General features: G+C 46.3%; 1 protein-coding gene and 1 long non-coding RNA gene across 5 annotated transcripts in view; one reads left to right on the top strand and one right to left on the bottom strand.

The window, feature by feature from the left end:
* Positions 1-597: 597 nt before the first annotated feature.
* SEPTIN11 (septin 11) overlaps positions 598-20158 on the bottom strand; it is a 103601-nt gene continuing 84040 nt past the window's right edge. The window contains exons 10-11 of one of the 4 annotated variants that reach the window (XM_082236543.1): positions 9820-9888; positions 598-3921 (exon numbers count right to left, since the gene is read on the bottom strand). In XM_082236543.1, the coding sequence (XP_082092669.1) occupies positions 9864-9888 (25 nt within the window). In that variant the 3' untranslated portion in view covers positions 598-3921; positions 9820-9863. Of the gene's footprint in view, positions 3922-9463; positions 9889-14095; positions 16278-20158 lie in introns of those variants that run through there. The other 3 variants (XM_082236544.1, XM_082236546.1, XM_082236545.1) reach the window with 3 other exon arrangements.
* LOC309540170 lies at positions 7456-8570 on the top strand. Its single transcript, XR_014223094.1, has 2 exons — positions 7456-8116; positions 8149-8570. It is a non-coding gene; the product is annotated as an uncharacterized lncRNA (long non-coding RNA).

Raw genomic sequence — 20158 nt, 5'->3', positions numbered from 1 at the left:
ATCACAAACACTTAGCTGTTTAGGATATTGGGATTGGCTGTGTTTTCAGCTTCCTTACGGATATTTACAGTGGCAAACCTCTTTGCCACAGGCTGACGTGCGAAAGGGGCATCTCAGAATGAGATCGTATCGAACGGTGGAGGTTGGCAAGAGATCTCGGTGAATGCAACATTTTGCTAAAGTTAAAGGACCCCTGACAGTTAAGTCCAGTCGCAGACCACTCGGGGGTTGCGGCGCTCATCTCACTTTACAGGCCGAGGGAGCCACCGTCGTGACTGACTCTGGGGTTGTGGCGCTCATCTTATTTTACTGGCTGAGGGAGCAGGCGGTTGGCCAGCATGACTAAGCCTCTTCTGGTGAAACCAGAGCAGTGCACACAAACACTGTTTATCTTCCCGCCGGAGTAGTACCAATTTATCTACTTGCACTGGCAGGGACTCTCCCAGCAAGACAGTCTATTGCCGAGCTATCTACCCCATACCCCCATAAAGAGTTGCTATTGTGCTTCTCTGGATTATACCCTAGAAGTAGCTTGATAAATGTTTGTGCCAAGGGCATCTCTACATTGGGACTGGCACAAGGAACAGAAACTCTGTGCATATAGCCCAGTGCAGTTGACTCTTGACATGCAGTGGTTCTCTGGGGTCTGAAGGAATAAAAGTTACATGCCCACCCCCTACACACACCTGATTCCTGGTTATTTTAACTGGGGATTTGAGCCTGGGATGTTCTGAAGGCCCTGACTTTGTTCTGCCGAGTTCTTCCCCTGACTTTACACTTCCCCAAGTTGCAGCAGTGACATAATCTGCAAGGAATCCTTACAAACTTGGCAGGGGTTTTTTGGGAGGTGGGGATTTTGGGCTGTGGTTAATCTTACATTTCTACACAGCTGCTTCACCAAAATAGCACCCAAGACAGTTTATAATGTTCAGGTGTCTCTTGAAAGATGGAAGTTTCTCAGCTTGATGTTTCCACTGGACACTGTAATTAAAGGACTTAACTCCCAATGAAATCAACGAGATGAAAAGGTTTAACGGACTCTGGCTGTGCTCATACATCATGTAAAACAATGGTTTAGCAATACCTGCATGAGCATGGGAGAAGTGTTTACTTAAGTTGACCTGGAACTCAGCTCCCATTGTGTGAACCGAGGGTTGTGTTTAGCATAACTATCTCAGTTTCAAAGCAAGCCAACTTCAAACCATGGTTTATCAAGTTGGTTCGCTTAAACTAACCATAGTTAATGCAGATCACTGCCACTGGTTCCCATGTAAGAAGCAAAGTTTAAAGGAAAGCCAGCAGTGCCAAACTCCTCCTTAGCACGTGGCCAGAAGCCCGCATTTGCTCAGGGTTGTTCTTCTCATGCATGTCACACTAAACAATGGTTTGGCATAATGTTCAGACGTGGTTTTTTCTGCCCCGTTGTTTTTAATTATAGGGCTGTCACCTGATAAAAGAAATCTCCACTCAGTAACTCTGCAAGTTTTAGTTGATTATAAATGTTGTTGATCATACCCAACTCACTTCCTCTGTAACATCTGAACTGGGAGTAGCCGTGCAATTCCCGGCTTGCAGTGGTGGGCTGGATGTTGGCCAAAGAACTGAGTCTGAATCCTGACAAGACAGAGGTGCTATAATTGAGTGGTTCCCGTCCATTACCTGTTCTAGGCAGTGTAGCACTCCCTCTGAAGGAGCAGGTACGTAGTCTGGGGGTACTCCAGGATCCATCTTCCGTCCATTGAGGTCCAGGTGTCCTTAGTGGCTACGGCCGCCTTTTACCAGATTCCACTGGCAAGACAGCTTCAGCTCTTCCTGGACAGGGCTATCTTGACCACAGTTGCACCTGCCTTGTTAAATCTGGAGATCTGACTACTGCAATGCACTCTTTGTGGGGCGGCCCCTAAGGTGGCCTGGAAGTAGAAGCTAGTGAAAAATGTGGCAGCTAGTTTGCTAACTGGCCTTCTCAGGGTGACATGCTACCTGGTCAAGTTTAAGGTTTTGGTGTTGATATATAAAGCCTTCCTGAAGGGACAACCCCAGCAGTGCCGCCTGTCAGTTGTACAAAGCAGAAGAACAGTCTCTTATATTGTTTCTGTATGTTGCTATCACCTTACACGTTTTGATTTTGTGGGACTTTTTGCTGCATGCCACTGAACGTTCTCAAACATGACTCAGGGACAAAGTGCCCACTCAACAAGGGGGCATGTTTTTAATTGCTACACCCCGCTGGAATTGATTTATCTACTGAACGTTGAAGCTCTAATTCAGGGTTTCCCAATCTTAGGTCTCCATCTGTTTTTGGACTACAATTCCCATCACCTCTGACCACAGGTCCTGCTAGCTAGGGATGATGGGAGTTGTAGTCCCAAAACAGATGGAGACCCAAGATTGGGAAACCCTACTCTAATCTACATGCGACTTAAGCAGAGCTTTGTGTACTGTAGACTTCAATATGTGCTGCACTGTAGAAATCAAAACTCCTGCGATTGGTGCAAGTTACCTTATTCCCTCTTTGCTAGTCACCGGGAAGTGCAAACTCTCCTTAACACCCCTCTGTCTTTTGAGATTTTACATATGCTTTCAACCCTAACCTAGTTGCAACCATGAGAACAAGAAACCTGTTTAATTTTGTCTCTTTCCAAAGTGCCCCAGGCTGCTGAATTTTGCACCTAAAACCGAAGCCAGTGTGCTCATGCCCTTGGTCTCATGTGGCTTTGGTGGTGATCTGAGGACAGTGGCCAGAGTTTTGTCCCATCCCATTCCAGTTCAGCAACAGCCTTCACAGAGCAGACCATGAGACTCAGTGGAAGTTCAGGGCTCCTCTGAGATGTTGAGACCTACAAGTGTCTAGTCTGCTGGTCTCTTGAACCGGGACAACTGTCTTCATTTCTTAAACGTGGCCAGTTTGAAAATCCAAGAAATCAGCCTTTACACCCCAGATGAGGGAAAGAAAAAACGGGATTTTTTCTTCTCAGACCACTTTCACCCATTGCATTTTAAGTATATTCTTGAGAAATAATAATCAAGCATACACCTGAGAATACAATGCGTGAACGAGATAAATATGAGCATCACACGCAAAAAGAGTCGGGATCGGTGACTGCAGCCTGCCAAGTGTACCTGCAGGGCCAAGGCTGAGTTTCTGTGGGACAACCTACACAAATGAAACCTGATTAAAAGCAGGTTGCAATCTGAAACATGGATGGCTCCTTCCTTAAGTTCGGATATGTCCAAACCGGTGGTGTTGTTGTCGTCGCTACTTCCCCCACCCTCAATTTAGGGAGTGTTATGAAGACAAATACTGGGAACCTTTGAGAGTTCATATGGCTTTCTGAGCAACCATTTTTTGCAGTGTCTCTTAGAGAGAATTAAATTTAGTGCTAGAGCTGCGTAGGGTTTTAACGCTTGAGCAACCATCTCTGGCTTTTACACACACACACACACAAACAAACACACAAACACACACACACACACACCCTTTCCCTCTTTCACGCAAACACACACACACTTTTGCAGTCCACAATTTCCTTGTTCTCATGTCGAGCGGCAGGTTGTATCAAAAGGAAAGGAAGAAGAAAATTCCCAGTGCAATGTCTTGGGTGCCACCCAAGTTTTCTCTGCCACCTTTTGTGTCTGTCCGTCTGGGCAGTGTGAAAAGTCAAGATCGGTCGCCAGCGGCGAGTGGACGGACAACTCGGGAAAGACACGCACACATATGCACATACACACCCACACACACCGCGGTGAGTCACAGTTTTCGAAAAAGACAGAAAGGCAGAGGTGGTGGAAGAATGAGGTAACTTGTCTCCCAATGGGCGTGTCTGGCAATACGCCATGTTGGCTCCTGTAATGCGCTACTGTCCATTAGGAGAGAGGGAAGTGGACCTTGGCAAGGTGACTGACAGCTACATAAAGAAGAAGCTACGGAAAAGAGAGAGAGAGAGAAAGAAAGAAAAGGTTCAGAATCCAAAAAGGGGGAAGCAAAAAATAAAAGCGAAAAGGAAAACAAAAAACCCCAACAACAGCTGTTTGTTAAAAAAAGGAAACTGTGAGGAGGAAACTGTGAGAAGGAAGGTTGGGGTGGGATTCATATAGTCGGAGCTGGCAGGCATCTTCCCAAAAAGAAGCACAGCTTGGCAATCTGAATCCATCTAACGATTCTTATTCTGCCTGTTTTGTAAATATTTTGTTCTGTTCCACATGGTGGGGAGAGAGACGGGCAAATCTCGACCCTCAAGGGGGGCTTCCAACATTAGGGCAAGGATTTCTTTGCCCCCCCTTGCCCCAACTCTGCTCCAGAGAGTTCAAGAAGTACTCCAAACAGATTTAAGAGGTGCACGGGGAGAGGAGAGGAGGAGCTGTTCTGATGCACAGTCAAAATCTGTGCAAATCTGCAAAATACCGTAGATTCCGGCATATAAGATGATTTTTTAACCCCGGAAAATCCTCTAAAAAGTCGGGGGCTGTCTTATACACCGGGTATGGGTTCGCTGGGCAGGGGCAGTGGGCGGCGGGCTCCATGCAGGGAGGAAGCCGCCTGGCGAAGCTGCCCAGCGATGCTAAGCCGGCTACGCTGGACAGCTTCCTCCCGGCGCGGAGCGGAGCCCGCCGCCCACTGCTGCTGCCCACGAAGCTGCCGCGTATAAGACTGGGCATATAAGTCGACCCGCCCCAAATTGGCAGCTGCCAATTTGGGGGGTCGTCTTATACGCCCAGGGACGCGGATGGCGCTGTGGGTTAAACCACAGAGCCTAGGACTTGCCGATCAGAAGGTCAGCGGTTCGAATTCCCGCAATGGGGTGAGCTCCCGTTGCTCGGTCCCTGTTCCTGCCAACCTAGCAGTTCGAAAGCACATCAAAGTGCAAGTAGATAAATAGGTACCGCTCCGGCGGGAAGGTAAACAGCGTTTCCGTGCGCTGCTCTGGTTCGCCAGAAATGGCTTAGTCATGCTGGCCACATGACCCGGAAGCTGTACGCCGGCTCCCTTGGCCAGTAAAGCGAGATGAGCGCCGCAACCCCAGAGTCGGCCACAACTGGACCTAATGGTCAGGGGTCCTTATACGCCCAGTCGCTAATACGCCGGAATGTATGGTACTGCAGTGGATGCTGCCCTGCAGTTCTACCCCAGCCAGAGTCAAGACCCCAGCTGCCAAAATTTTGCAAGCCACCTGCCCTCCCCCCGTACCACCGAATGCCCTACAGCTGCTACACTTATCGCTTTCTAAACTGAAGCAAAGGATTCTGAGGGTTGAGTCCGTGCCAGATACTGCCAGATCCTCCTGCCCTTTTGCAAATGAATGCAGGAATGCCAAAAACAGACCCGAGTATAAAGAGGCTGGAACATGCAGGAATGAAGCACAAAGATGTCTGGACCTTGCCAAGATGCTGTGAGGGGGAACAGGAGAGCACAGAATGGACAATTTAAATGGCAGTGACTGTGCCCAATGATCTGTGACCAAAAAGGGGAGAACAAAAGAAAAAGGGGATGGAGTGTGTGTACAAATGATAGAAGAGACCCCTAAAGGCTGCAGACCAGCTGGGCTCAATGGCCCCCGTTCCCAATTCTTCCCTCCCCACGACTCCCAGAAATTTTAAGTGGCAAACCAAAATATTTTTAAAATGAAGGCCGCAAAAAAAAAGAAAAAGAAAAGAATAATGCATGTTTTGCTTTTGCTTTTTAAAAATGTATTTTCTCCTTCCCGCTTTCGTGTGTTCGGACTCTTCAGGAGTGAACATCCAAGAACATATACAAAACCAAAAGAAAACCCCAAACCCCGTGTCTGTCAAATGCACAAAGATACCGATTGTTGGTGTGCTTGGAAAAACCATTTTTTGACATTGAAAAGTGTTAACAAAAGTCTAATGGACGGATACATAACATATATATATAGCGCTATATTAACACTGTAAGTCGGTTACAAAGTCATTCTGGTAAAAACATAGGATACTTTCAAAATAGGAAATGAATAGAAGAAACTACACCTAAAAAGTTTTAAGGCAGTCAGCAAACTCCCCCCCTTAAAAAACAACAACACAAAATCCCACAAAACAGAAGTATACAAACGACATATTCCTACGGCTGTTCACAGTTCAATATCAATAAAATTGGGGGAAAGGAGGAGAGAAAACAGAACCCTTCATATATGTTTCAAGGCTATACTGCCAGGCTCCAGCTACACAGATGTAAGGACTACTTTACCGTAAATGCAACCGTGGCTTTTCACCCCCTTTCGGTGCAAAGATATGGCAAGATTACAGGTTGGCGTTCATGAATGGCAAGTCAGAAAGATACAAACCTCTTAAGGTATAATAAATGTTCACAACACGCGTCTCAGTTTGTCACATAGCAAAACAAGACATTTGTAAGCATCAGCCCTAGTAAAACAAATAGGGCGGCTCTTGAAGCGGGGAGCCCCATGTTCATGCTGCATAGAAAACCCATGATTTGGTGCGAATGGGATTAAATGGCTTCAATCTGCAAACTCTGGCTGTGTTTGTGAGTGTTGGCTGCCTATTAAACGGGGCTCACTTGAAAACAAAACTCGTGTGTGCATCTACCTGGTAACAATGCAAGCACTCTAGGCAGCAGGAAGAGCGTACGCAGATAGTGAAGAGTCTATGTTAAGGTTAATGTGTAAACCAGTGTGGTTGCAGCTGTCTCAAATAACAATGCACTATCACCATTAACACTGGCATTCTTGCTTGACACTGACTTCTGGTATAGCTTGCCCCAAGTGTTTATTTGCTCGATTTGATATCACAGAAGCAGCTGCATCTCACCCATCTTGGGGATCCCATTCATATGTTAATGTCTAAGAGCTCATAGCTCCTGTTACTGGCTCACCAGTTGCCACTAACATCACATTCAACGTCAACACTAAACGCACAATAGATATTTTTTAGAATTTTGGTGCTCTGTCAAGACTTTGTTCTCTTATGTTTGGAGTCTAGCCTTTCCCCATTTGTTATTATTTTTAAGAGCCCTCCTTTCCCTCAATTGGACCCTCTATAGTTCCAATTGGGAAGACGGGAGACAGAGTGCGTAATGGAAGTGACCTGGACACATATTCGATGACCGAGAAGCGAATGCCTCCAGTGTGTGGGCAAGCCACTTCTGCCACACTCAGAAAAGTGATGTGATTTTGGGGGGTTGCCCTCATTGGATAGCTCATTGGATAGCTCATCTCAGCGGGGGCTGAGATGGCACATTAATGCCCTTTTAGACAGGGATTTTGGAGGAAAGCTGCACGTTGGCAGAGCTTCAAGCAACCAAGGCCATCACTTGCTTATACTCATTCTTAGTATGGAAATCACTGGGCAGCAGTGGCGTAGCGTGGGTTGTCAGCACCCGGGGCAAGGCAAGTAATTTGCGCCCCCTAACCCGTGGATTTGCGCCCCCTAACCCTAACCCCCAGATGTTGCGCCTGGTGTGGCCGCCCCCCCTGCACCCCCCACGCTACGCCACTGCTGGGCAATTTCGGATAGCAAGTCATCTACCACATGTGGCAAACACCTATAATCTCACTGTCAAATAGGAAACCAGTTGGCTGTTGTGACCAGGCCCATCTTACCCATAGTTGCTACTGGTGCGGGGCGCCAGGCCACCAAGTTCTGGAGGGCGCCAGGCAAGAGTCCAGGGAACACCGAACGAGCACACTGAGTGAGTGAGGGCGCGGGCGCCGCTCCTGCCAAGTGTCGGCTTGGTTTTTTCCCCTTTTAGCCTGCAGGTGCCAAATTCTGCAGGGTGCCTGCAAGCTAAAAGGGGGGAAACCGAGCCGACGCTCGGTGGGAGGGGCACATGTGCCCTTGCTCAGCGCAGGCCCGCTCGCTCAGTGTACGGCCTGCCATGGACACCATGGCACGAAGCAGCTAGGTGAGCCAGGAGGCGCTGCGTCCAGCCTCCACCTTTTACCTGCCGGAGGAGCCGCCCTCCAGCCGCTGCCCGCCTCCTCTAGCCCTAAAAGAAGGTTGACAACTATGGGAAAGGAAGGTGGTGCTGGAGGGATCTTTGCGCCACGGCACCGGATATGCTTAAGACGGCCCTGGTTGTGACAGGCAATAGCAAAGCTCTAGCCTTATTGAATCTCAACTAACTCCATCAACCCTGTGTGTGTTGGTGGTGGTGGGTAAAACCAATCAACTCTCTAGGAAGCAGCCATTGTATGGTGCTTAGGATATGAAATTACACAAGGGAAAGAAGAAAGCAAGTTCAATTTGCAATGGGTGGGGTGCATTGTTGCTATGCTATTCGTGTTTCCAGAGCCACTCTTTCTCCCATTGGGATTTCCCTGCCGGCTGCAACAGAAGTGGGCAGGCCAGCGCTGAGCGATTTCCAAAATACTACTCTGTGTTAATATCCATCACACCTTCCAGGGATGCAGACCAAGACTGGTCTTACTTTGAAGCAACGTGAAGCCATTGCACCAAACATTTTTGTAAGAAACAAAACCACCAACACCAAGCCTCCCAGGGCACAGCAAAGGGGTATGGGTTTTATTCAAGTGCAAATATATATACAGCTGCAGCTGTTATAGCCTTTGGCACTTGGAATAAGACACCGTGGACATTTCTTGTGTTCAGCGAAAAAACAAAACACACACAAAAAAATCCAAATTAGATAAAAGTTTGGGTCTTATTTTCCTGTTCCTTTTTATAGCAAGCACTTCTTAAAAAAAATTAAATAAGTGAATGGTAAACTTCTCGATCACTTGACCTTCCTGACTAAACACTACCGGAGCTGGCCAAATACAAGAGTGAGGATTTACTCAAGGGCCGGTCATCATTTCTCTACTTATTGGTTTGAGTGACAGAATACTAAGCTGGCTCCAGGAGGGAGGGAGGAGAGAAACTCGGCTGTCTCATGGCAGGTATTCATAGAATCACAGAATTGTAGAGTCGGAAGGGTCCCTAAGGATCATTTATGCCAACCCCTTCAATGCAGGAATGGGCAGCTGCCCCATACATTAAAACACGTATAAAATAGAAAATAAACACGTAAGCATGCATATTAAAAATGGAGCTTGTGTCTCTGAGCTGTGTTTTTTCTAGGACTACCAGTAAAACCTGGGTATTTAGGGCGGTTAAGCTGGGAGATCACACAAAATGGTGAAGTGGGCTTTTTTCCTAGCACAAAAAATAAAAATGGGAGCACCATGAAAGCGCTGTTGCTCAAAGCAAACAGGGCTGGAATTGCGGGCGGCTCCTGTCAGTGAAGGGCCAGGCAATGAAATAAAATAAATACAAATTGCATAGCCCTACCTCCAAATCGTGGGGGAGGAGTAACTCCTTCCTGGATAACCACCACTGCTGAAAATGAACTAAACATTCACCACTTGGATATTAAGCATTTTCACTTGGCAGTATGTTCCAATGTTCTCTCAATGAAACTTTCTGGACATCAGATCAACAGAACAACCCTAAACGTCTTTACTTAGAAGACCGCCCTGCAATCAATATGTACAGCACAGCACACTTACTTGGAAGTAACTTCAACCTAACTGAATATAATTTCTGGTTCAACATGCACAGGTTCCAGCAGCAAAGCCCTTTGAACATTATTTGTGACCAAACTGCGCCACTGATCAAAAGGGAAGCCAAGTTCTACCAACTGTTGCTGGACTGGAGTCGCTTTGTTTGGCCACCTGCTAGTTCGCCCCTTCTGACTGTACTACCGAGTTGCAATTTAGCCGACGTAATATTGGAACATCTCTGCACCCCTGCAGATCACGAGCACACCCGTTTGCAAAAAAACAACAACACCCCAGCCCTTTCGGGTAGTTCCTAAAGGTGGGCAGAATGGTCTTGTGCAGCTATACTTACATGCAAAGGAGAAAGCACATCCAAAAAGCTTTTGAGGAGAGACATTATTCCGTGCAGAGCCAAGGACTGCTGTGAAGAAAGGCATAGATACAGAAAGGAGAAGCAAGTGCAATATTTAGCAAGCTAAACATGGTCTGGGGAGAGGCTAAAGTAGGGCAAGACCCTGGCTCTCTGGCAGTTAATTAGCTCCCTGAAGTCATCCAGGGAAACTATGGCTCTCCAAATGTTATAGGGCTACAACTGCCATCTTCTTTAAGCACCGGCCATGATGGTTGGGACTGTTGGGAGACCAGCAATATCAAAAAGGCCACAGGTGCTTCATCTTTCTGAGCTAAGGTGACCCATGCAGGTAAGCCAGCTTCCGTGCGTCTCTCGTTGGATCAGGAGCAGACAAATCTGGTGTGTCTCCAAATACCGTATTTTTTGCTCTATAACACGCACCAGACCATAACACGCACGTAGTTTTTAGAGGAGGAAAACAAGAAAAAAAATATTCGAAACGAAATAGTGGATATATGATTTTTGTGGTTCATGCTGTGGCCACAGACATGTGATCTGACAGTGAGTTTGGGGTAGCCCAATGCAAAAATCCTGAGGATCCATGTGGATCCATGCTTTGTAACCGTGGAGGAGGAAAGGAAGGGGAACCATGGATCCTTTGCTCACGACTGCAGCAGATCCCCCCCGACACCCGCAGCCATTCACTCCATAACACGCACAGACATTTCCCCTTACTTTCTAGGAGGAAAAAAGTGAGTGTTATGGTACAAAAAATACGGTATATGCTGGGATCTGCATCTGAGTGTGGCTGCTGCTTATCTGTACTGAACTGAACTGATTATTATTATATTATTAATTGAATTTATATGCCGCCCTATACCCGGAGGTGCTTTCGACTGCACACGCATTAAAATTCTGGTGCACCTAGTTAGGAGCAATCAACTGACAAGAGGGGGACTGCAGTCCACTCTAAGGTGCCATAAAGACGCCATGTTTTGAAACATTTAAAAGGTGGGTTTCGAAAAGGGCGTTGAAGAGTCAGATTGGAGCATACATCAACAAATAACTTTATGTTATGGGGGTTTCTGAAGGGGAGGGAGATCAGAGCAATCGGAAAGAAATCCCCCTCCACCAAGAATGAATTTCATTCTCTGGATTAGTGGGCTAGGAAGGAAGGAAAGAAACCCGCGGAGTTTAAAAAAGAAAGGAGGACAAAAGCCAGAATACATTTGGCAAAGGGGTTTGCAACGGGAGATCTGTAGAGGCATCTAGACCTAGGCTGCAAATGGCAGAATCTCCAGGATCTGGGTGCCTGCACTTATATAGTCCGGCCCCCCACAAGGTCTGAGGGACAGTGGACCGGCCCCCTCCCCTGCTGAAAAAGTTTGCTGACCTCTGAGCTATACTGACTGCTGGAAATTGACAAGACAAAATGCTTGCTTTAGCAAGGATGCATCTATCGGTCTTCTAACCTTTCACATTAGCCACTTGCCTACTCACCTGTGGTGACTAAGTCCTGCTTCCAGGTGATCAGATAAGGAGGCTTTTGAAAACCGAAAGGGGCCTGCGGGGGGAGGGAACAGGAGGTGGCCTAGGTGCCACAAGGGCTGGCACTCGCATGCATAGGCAGGCTGGCTTATCTGCAAGGCTGCCAAGAGCCTGGTAAGTCATGTGCCTGTATGGCCTCCTTACCAAGCTGGGCAGAGAATTTTATTACCCTCCTGTTCTGATTTCTGGGAAGAAACTTCTGGTCAAGTTCTCTTTACTGCTTGGTAGGTTGCTATAGATGGAAAAAACCCCACCTTATTTCTCAGAGGGATTCTCTTAAACTAAGCAGGCGGAACAAATAAAATACTTTAAACAAATTGATTAGGCACAAAAGCCGATTAGGAATAAGGACACACACAGACATGGCTGGTGCAAACACGGCATACAAGCATTCAAGCTTCGGGAAACTTGAACATATAGTCGCACAACGAAGCTGCTGCATTGCATGGTTAGGAAACTGGCTCCTTCTGTTCAAGGCCAAGAGAGAAGCAGTTGTTTGGATCGCTACTTTTCATCCAGCTTGCTTAGCTGGCGAGCCCTTCTTTCGGCCGCCAAGCTTGCACTGAAGCAGCTTTAGCTACCCTGGAGCCCTACAGGGGCTTTGGACTGCAAGTTCTGAAGCATTTGGAGGGCACGAGGTTGGCAAATGCTGCATTATAGTATAGCACAAAACTGGTCCTATCTTTTGCTGACCTGCCTCCCTTTGGGCAGGTTTCCAGCCATCCTGCTAAGGGTGTTCACACATCATATTCCACAAAGGTACAACCTGTGCATGCAGATAGCCAGGAGGGAGACTTGAACAGTTGATGTAATAATAAAAAAAAATCCTTCCAGTAGCACCTTAAAGACCAACTAAGTTAGTTCTTGGTATGAGCTTGGTATGAGCTTTCGTGTGCATGCACACTTCTTCAGATACACACCTGAAGAAGTGTGCATGTATCTGAAGAAGTGTGCATGCACATGAAAGCTCATACCAAGAACTAACTTAGTTGGTCTTTAAGGTGCTACTGGAAGGAATTTTTTTATTTATTTTGACTATGGCAGACCAACACGGCTACCTATCTGTAGTTGATGTAATGTTTCAACAAGCGCAGTCTGTTTGCACAACCTCTGGGCTCCACAAATCGGCACGTTTACACTCCGCCACACAAAGACTTCTTCATCTGCAGAGGCAGCTTGAACCTGTGCTTAGTGTGATGTGTGAACCAGCCTTCTGGCTTTTGCTAAGAACTATGTTCTTAGCAAACAGATTAGCCTTTTTTGCTGCTTAAGAGCAAGGGAAGAGGAAAAAGGAAAAAAAAGACACCGTGGCGGTTTGGCAGAGAAGCAAGCAAAGTTGGAAAGCAAAGGGAAGGTGGTGACTTTGGTGACGAGCGTAATTTCAAAGAGTGCTTTTTTAAAAAAAGGTAAGAAACAGGAGACTACCTAGCTGGAAGCAGAGGGACAATTGGCTGCACGTCAGCAGTAGAGAAAATGTTGAGGGAAGCGGAAGGTAAACAGGACTCGGCATCTCTTGGAAAGTGTCAGAAAGGAAAATGTTCTGTCCAGCACAGAAAAATACAAACAGTTAAATACTTCAGAGTCAGCTTCACAACAGTTAAAGTGAGAGCGAGGGAAAGCAAAGGGGGTAGAGGAGGTTGGGTACGGGGTGAGATTTCATTCCAATATTTGCCTTGGCTGACACTTACAATTTCAAAGTGGAAACGGTAAAAGTAATCTGGACAGGAGAGGCTTGTCTTCCCTCACAGCTCGACATTGACACTGTGAGTTCGAGCAAGTTTGGCTGCCACACGGCTTCACATTCTGCTCAAGAAACCTGGCAAATGCTGGTTTTAAACAAGGGTGCCGAGAACCAAAAGCTACGTCTTCCACAGTTCCCTGGGAAGTCATGGTGGTTAGACCAGCTTCATAAATATGTGACGTTAATGAGATAGAAATTGATCTGAAAGTCACTGGAATTCAAAGGAGCTTTCCTTCTATCCCTGCTTGGCTCAACTTCGGATGGACAAGTACACTGGTTGCAGGCAAGGTGTTACTGAAACCTATTTTTAAAAATACATGTGGACTTTTCGCTCTGAAGAAAGTCAGGGTGCTGTAGCCATTTCTCTCTCCTGTGGGCCCAGCCTTTGACAAACATGTCTCCTGCCTCCGCCAAAATGTCTGACTACAACTCCCATCAGCCCCCATCATGTTCTGGCTGGGTGCTTATGGGAGAAGTAGTCAAAAACATCTGAAGGCTGCTCTATGCTCTGTACGTTCCAAAACCCTCACATTCCCACAATACTCTTACTCTCTACCTACTTGCCAGTTTTTGTTCTGTAGATCCTGCTAACCATTAACAAGCACACTCATGCACACAATCAACACCCATTCCTGGAACTCTGATGAGCATGATTGTGTTCCCAAACACCTATTTTTCAACACCACAACTTAAAACTTTGGGTGCATGCTCAGAAACGAAGCAAAGGGGATTTGGGTGCACATCTAAACTTGTATGAATAAGCCCTCGAGCAGGTGCCTATGACTGTAGTCTGGCAATGCCTTGTTCGCTCACCCTACCTTGTCCTTGCAGCAACAATTCTGAAGTCCTGGCCCAAGCAGAGCTTTGACAACAACCAGCAGCTAACCATGGTTTAACAAATGGCGTGAAGCCTGAGGGATGGTTCTTACGTTGTAGGATAAACATGGTTGTCTCTCTCCCATGGCTGCATCCAGTGCTTTTTCCCTGGGGGAAACATAAGGGGTACACATAGCCCTACACATTTTGTGAATCTTTGTACTTTTTGTCCATTTACTGTATTTATTTCTCCCAATTTGAACTATAAAGTGGCGATTTTCTTGGGTCAAAATGAGAGTACCTCTCAACCATTTTTTTAAAGAAAAAAAGCACCGGCTGCATCCATACCACACTTCAACAATGTTAAAAACAGGAGAGATCACATGGGAGCACTGTGATGGTAAGACCCGCAGGCTATTTGGAACTGCTATTCACTTCTAAGAACTGAGAAATGAAAGATGAATCTTTTAAATTGAGCTCATATACTTACACAAATTCATTTAAAATCAGATGACAAGAACAACACCCATCACCCATAAGATTGAGCCCTAAGGGAGTAGGTTTAATTTCTTCATTTCAGAATAAAACAGACCACTAATTCTTCCAGTAAATCCTTGATGCTGTAAAGATTATTAACATTCCAGGGATGTTTCCCCTGTGCTATCTGATGCCCTTGTGGCTCCTCTGCGTCCAGACATTTGTAGTAGGTTGTCCTCCATCAATTAAAAATAATAATGTGCAGCTCTGGTTTGCACAAGTGCTGCGTTTGTGAGTTATCTCATGTCTGCAGCAAGGTTTGGTTAAAAGCAAGATCAAAACTTACTGGGGGAGCCTGTTAAAAAGGACACGCCAAAAGTGGAAAGCATCCAAGAGGTTACAAAAGGCATCATGCGTGTGCGAAGTCATGCAAGGTCAGTAAGAGACATGTCACAAATCCTAAGCCTGGGGCTTCTTCTGAAAACTTGCAAGCTATTTCCAAAGGAAGTCTTAGATGGAGTGGGACCGGTGGGTTTAGAACACTTTTGTGTCAGGATGAAAGAGCCTTAGGACCCATCTGCACTCAACATTTAAAGCAGTATCATACCACTTTAAACAGCCATGGCTCCCCCCCCCCCCTAAAATAATTCCGGGAATGGTAGTTTAAAATTGCTGAGTTGTTAGGAGGTCGCGATTCCCCTCGCAGACCTACAATTCCTAGAGTGGTTTAATAATCAATTGTTCTTCCCAGGGAACTCTGGGAATTGTAGTTCTGTGAAGGGAACAGGGGCCTCTCCTAACAGCCTCGCCACCCTTAACAAACTCCATCTCCCAGGATTCTTTGGGAGGAAGCCATGACTGTTCAAAGTGGAATGTTTTAAATGCATAGGGCAAGTGGGGCCTTACTCTACATCAGCAGTTTGCTTCAGAGGTAGTCCCACAGGACTCCTCAGGCTACTGCTCTTTTTGGACTCCCATCATCTTGTTCAGTCCTGGACTGGCTTTGCTAGTTGTAGAAATGGGTTGTATCTGGGGGGTTGGGGAGGGTTTGTGTGAAAAGCTAACCACAGTGAGCCAGTTCAGTATAAATGGAATGTGCTATACATAGCCAAAATTCCTAAGCATGGCTTATAATCCTCCTTCGCTCCGACAAGTGACGCAGTTTTTCAAAATATCATGGCCCTGGTGCAGATGACCACACAGCAATTTGCATGTGTAGTGGGACTTTAATTCTTTCTTCTTCTTTTTTAAACCCTAAATAGTATCCCCTTTGTACTAAATCTTCTTCTGAAGGGAAATCAAGGCACGGCCCTGAGACTCACAAAAGTCCCATTGATTTCAATGGGAGGGAAATGTAAACATGTACTTAAACCTTCCATAAAAGAAACCCATGGACTTTAAAGGGTTTGATGGTGGCTGGATGGTGTTCTCGCAAAGAAGTGCTTTGGTGCAAGAGGTGGGAGGGTAGGAGTTTGCCATTCAAAATGGAAAAAAGAAGCATAAGCCCGTTGTACGAAAGCAACCCAAGTTTCAGACACCTCAAGAGGATCTCAAGAGGACCATGGCCGAAAGGTGGACCCAAGTGCAATGAACAAGACCCAAGTTTAAAATTGTTACAATCTAGTTCCAGCTCCCATTCCAATCAATTTTACAGTTTCTGTTCTTCAGAGGAAGAAGGAATATCCCCAATAAAGCCCAAGGCCAGGTAGCCTTTGCTCCAACACCCACCCACCACAGTATTATTAATATAGTAAGGATTTGTGTTTAAAAGGGAAGAGAGAAAAAACAAAAACAAAGATGGCTGAAACTCATTACTGCAAAAGCAGGTGAATGCAGGAACATCCTTTGACTTGGCAGGCTTTATGTGAAGCTTGAACTGCAAATCAAAAAACAAACACGAGAACAGAAATGTTAGAAATAATAGCAACTCAAAAAAGGGGAAAAAATTAAATTGGGGAAAAAAATCAGTGGGAAATGACAAGGAAGCTGGCGACAGCTTCTTGCTTCATGGCAGAGGGTTCTGCAAAAGGGATTATTATGGAAAGGGAAGGAATGAAAACCAACCAACCCTTAACCTTTAAAATCCATGCTAAGTTCTTATTGTGTGGAAGCCTAGCAGCAAAGACATAAAACACAGACCCAAAAGCCACACAGCATTTTTAAATTTAGGGCCATGTGTGACAAAGACAGGATGGTTTGGTCGGTTAATTTATCCATTTCCCCAGTTAATGCTCCGGTTCCAGTGACAGACACAAGCAGCTGCCTCTCATAAAATTATAGTGTTGGAAGGGACCCTGAGAGTCATCTATTCCAACCCCCTGCAATGCAGAATTCTCAACACGTGGTCTCCCATCCAACTTGGAACCATACCGGACCCTGCTTATCTTTGCAAGTGTGCCAGCAGTTTTATTGCTGCACCACTAGGAGGCTTCACTGGTCCAGCTACTTGTCTGTTCCAGCCTTCCCAAAGCTGGTACTCTCCACATGTTTTGGATGTCCGTTCCTGAGCACTGGCCATGCCAGCTGTAGCTGATGGGAGCTTGGAGCCCAACAACATATGGGCAGTTCCAGCTTGCAGAAGGCTAGTGTCCTTTGAGTTGTTTGGGAAAGGGGCATAGCTCAGCCACAGGATGTGTGCAAGAGGTTCCCAGGCTCAATCCTCTGTGTCTCCAGGTTAGGCGGGGAAAGACTCTTGCCTGAAACCCTGGAGAGCTACTGCCAATCAGTGTAGACAGGACTGAGCTAAATGGACCTTTAATCCGTACAAGGCAGCTTTCTGCGTACCTCCAAGTGCTCAGGCAAAGGCCTTTCCCCAGCTTTGCTACTGGAGAGCCTTTCAACTGGGCATGCCAGGACTTGAACCTGGGTCCCTTCTTCATGCAAGCACACACATTCCCTCCAATGCCCTCCCCTTAGATGTGCATGGGATGCGCCATTGATTCAGTGCCTCGTGTGCAAAGAAATGCAAGTGCAGATGGGCTCCCTCCACTGGAATGAATGGAAAAGTTTCTGCAAGCAGTGGGAGCCTTTGCATGCCTTGGGACAGATTGGAACACGGCAATTTAATTGCAGATTTAGAAAGCATATACCAGTTAATTGGCAAATCACTATCCTTGAGTAGCACACTGTACTTTGCACTAAAAAAAATTCCCCATCCCCAACAACCCTTTAACTGAGCAAAGGAACAGACAAAACACTGCAAAACACTGGGCAAAGTGCGTGCCTTGGAAAAGATATTGATGAAGCAAACAAAGCTGTACATCTTCCAGAATTAACAAGCTAGCATGTTTGAAAATTGTAGCTAAAGGAATGCATGCTGCAAGAGTGCATGTTACATGCAGGAGTCAGAGGGTACAGTATTTCCTGGACTGCACCATTCTTGTTTGAATGCTGGGGGAATGGAGGGACTCCCACTAGCAAGTTCTCTCCACATCAAAAAAGCAATGCAAGACAAGAGCCTAAGTCAGCATACAATGGCGCTGATAGGAGTTATGGCATCAAGTTGAGGAAGGCTGGCAATGGCTGTCTTAAGACGAGGGTTTCCACCCCACTCCTGCTTCCTGAAATCATTTAACTGGAGAACTTGATCCGGAAGTTCTGCTCCTCTCAAAAATGCAAAGCACATTCTCTCTCGGAAGTGTTATAAAAATGCTAGATACTATATATTTTGCCTTGCCACAAACATAAGGTATAAAACCTCAACTGCCCAGTTCTTGCTCTGGATTAAAAGGGAGCATTCCAATTTGCTGGGTTTCAGAGGGAAGTCATGCCAGCAGCAGTGAGCAGGTTGATTTGCCACCAGTCCATGGACTTCAACAACACCGCAGTCGTGCCACTATGGGTTCTGTTACCAAGAAAAGTCCAAAGCCTTTCCTAGGCAAAGTGGAGCCCTGAATTCAAGGGCAAGAGAAAACTTAAAAACCTTTAAAAAGCAGAAATCCAGCCTAAGTTGCAACATCTGTGGGTGTGCATGATAAATATGTATGCATATATATTGTAATAACGATGACATACTCTCACTTTTCCATTTAAAGCATTCAAGAGCAAGTGAAAGCACTAAACTGCACATCTGAGCACATAACAGTTTCTAAAAGTGGAAAGAGCTACCTGCACAGAAAGTGATTCTCTGCAGGAGAGAATCCTAGAATCCTAGAACTGCAGAGCTGGAAGGGATATCTAGGGGGTCATCTAGACCAACTCTTTGCAGAGCATGCAGCCCATTGTGAATTGTTAAATGTGGCCATCAGAAACAGGCAGCATTCGCATGCAGTGCCAAGTCAAGAAGTATCAGTTCTTAAAGCACAGTGTGCATGCAGTTCAAGCCCTTAGGCGACATGCCTCCCTTCTGCATGCAGGTACACAAACAGTGAAAGGTTTATGACTGATGGATTGAGTTTACTTATATGCTGCTTTCCCACAATAAGCTGTGCCCAGTGTGCCTTACAGTAAACATTTAAGAAGATATCAGAATACAAATATACCCAATACAGAGCATGTCAGTAAAGCTAAGTGATGCCTGAGGTCACGGTTTGTTCCACCCAGGCAAATCACAATAGCTTAGGTAAAAAACAGGTAACTGTGGTTTGGGCAAAACAAAGGTTTGGATGCAAAGCTAACCAGCTCATCGTTTGTTTACCTGCTTGCAGAAGGAAGGGCTAAAGCAGGAGCACTTGGGCTGCATTAATAAACCACCCTCTGTAGCTTAGCACATGTGCTTGCATCTTGACAAACCACAGTTTGCCAGAGGGCCCCATCTTGAAAGAAGCTACAGTTAGATTTCTCTCGCCAGATGCAGCCACCAAGATTATGACCCCATCGGCTTTGAGGGGGGAAAGTAGAAACCCCTCCCTCCCCAAGTCCAACTGCTGGCGGCTGCATGGAGTTAATGCGCACGTCTGTGTGTAGTCGCGGCGCATGAGAGTGTGTGTGGCCCCTGGCTTAGCATTCTGTGTCAATGTGGCCGCGCTCTGTCAGGGGTTTATATCTGTGCTGAAACCTTGTCAGCTGTAACTGGGGGGCCTCTCAAGCCACCGAGGGCACCCGACCCTATAACGGCAGACAGCACGCAGCATCTGGGTTGACCTCCCTAAGTATAGGGAGGCTGGATCGCGTTCTGCCCACTGCATTTCAGGCTCCAGCACCACAACTCCACTTCTGGCAAATGACAGTGAGAACCGGGGTTGGGAAATACCTATCACAGGGCATGATTTAGATATGCAGCCCTGTGCGTGTCCTGCATACGTGTGTTGTTGCATGTATGAATAGCGCACGTACGCAGGAAAGCTGAGCCAAACCACAGCTTCCTAGCACATGTATACATGCAGTGAAACACACATTACAACCGTGACCAGCCAGTTTAAGCCAGCCAGAAACTGGCCCCATGTTTGAAGCAGCAGCAGCCCTTAACAGTATTATCTGAAAACCCAGCGACTGCTCCTCTGGCTTGACAACTGCAGTGACAGTCTGACGCCACGTGGGGGAACTCCAGACACGTAAAAAGAAATAACAACCAAATGTTTTATGGATCCGCTACAAAAATAACCTTGAGAATTCCATCTTTCCTCCTCTCTTTCTCTCTCTCCAAAAGTTAATACTTTAGGCCCTTATCGTTGCAGCAAAAAAAAGGCGAAACGAAACAAAACCTGGAATGTGTCCACAGAGCCTGATAAAAAAATATTAAGTTCCTGTAACTTCCATTCAGCAGGCTCAGTCTTATCTCCTAGAAAGCTTTTTGGGATGCTTCTCAAAAAAGTGTTG

This window comes from Podarcis vaucheri (genome assembly GCF_965113315.1).
Source record: "Podarcis vaucheri genome assembly, chromosome: 9".
NCBI lineage: Eukaryota > Metazoa > Chordata > Lepidosauria > Squamata > Lacertidae > Podarcis > Podarcis vaucheri.
The sequence above is the reverse complement of the archived record's forward strand: the minus strand, read 5'-3'. Positions and strand labels throughout refer to the sequence as shown.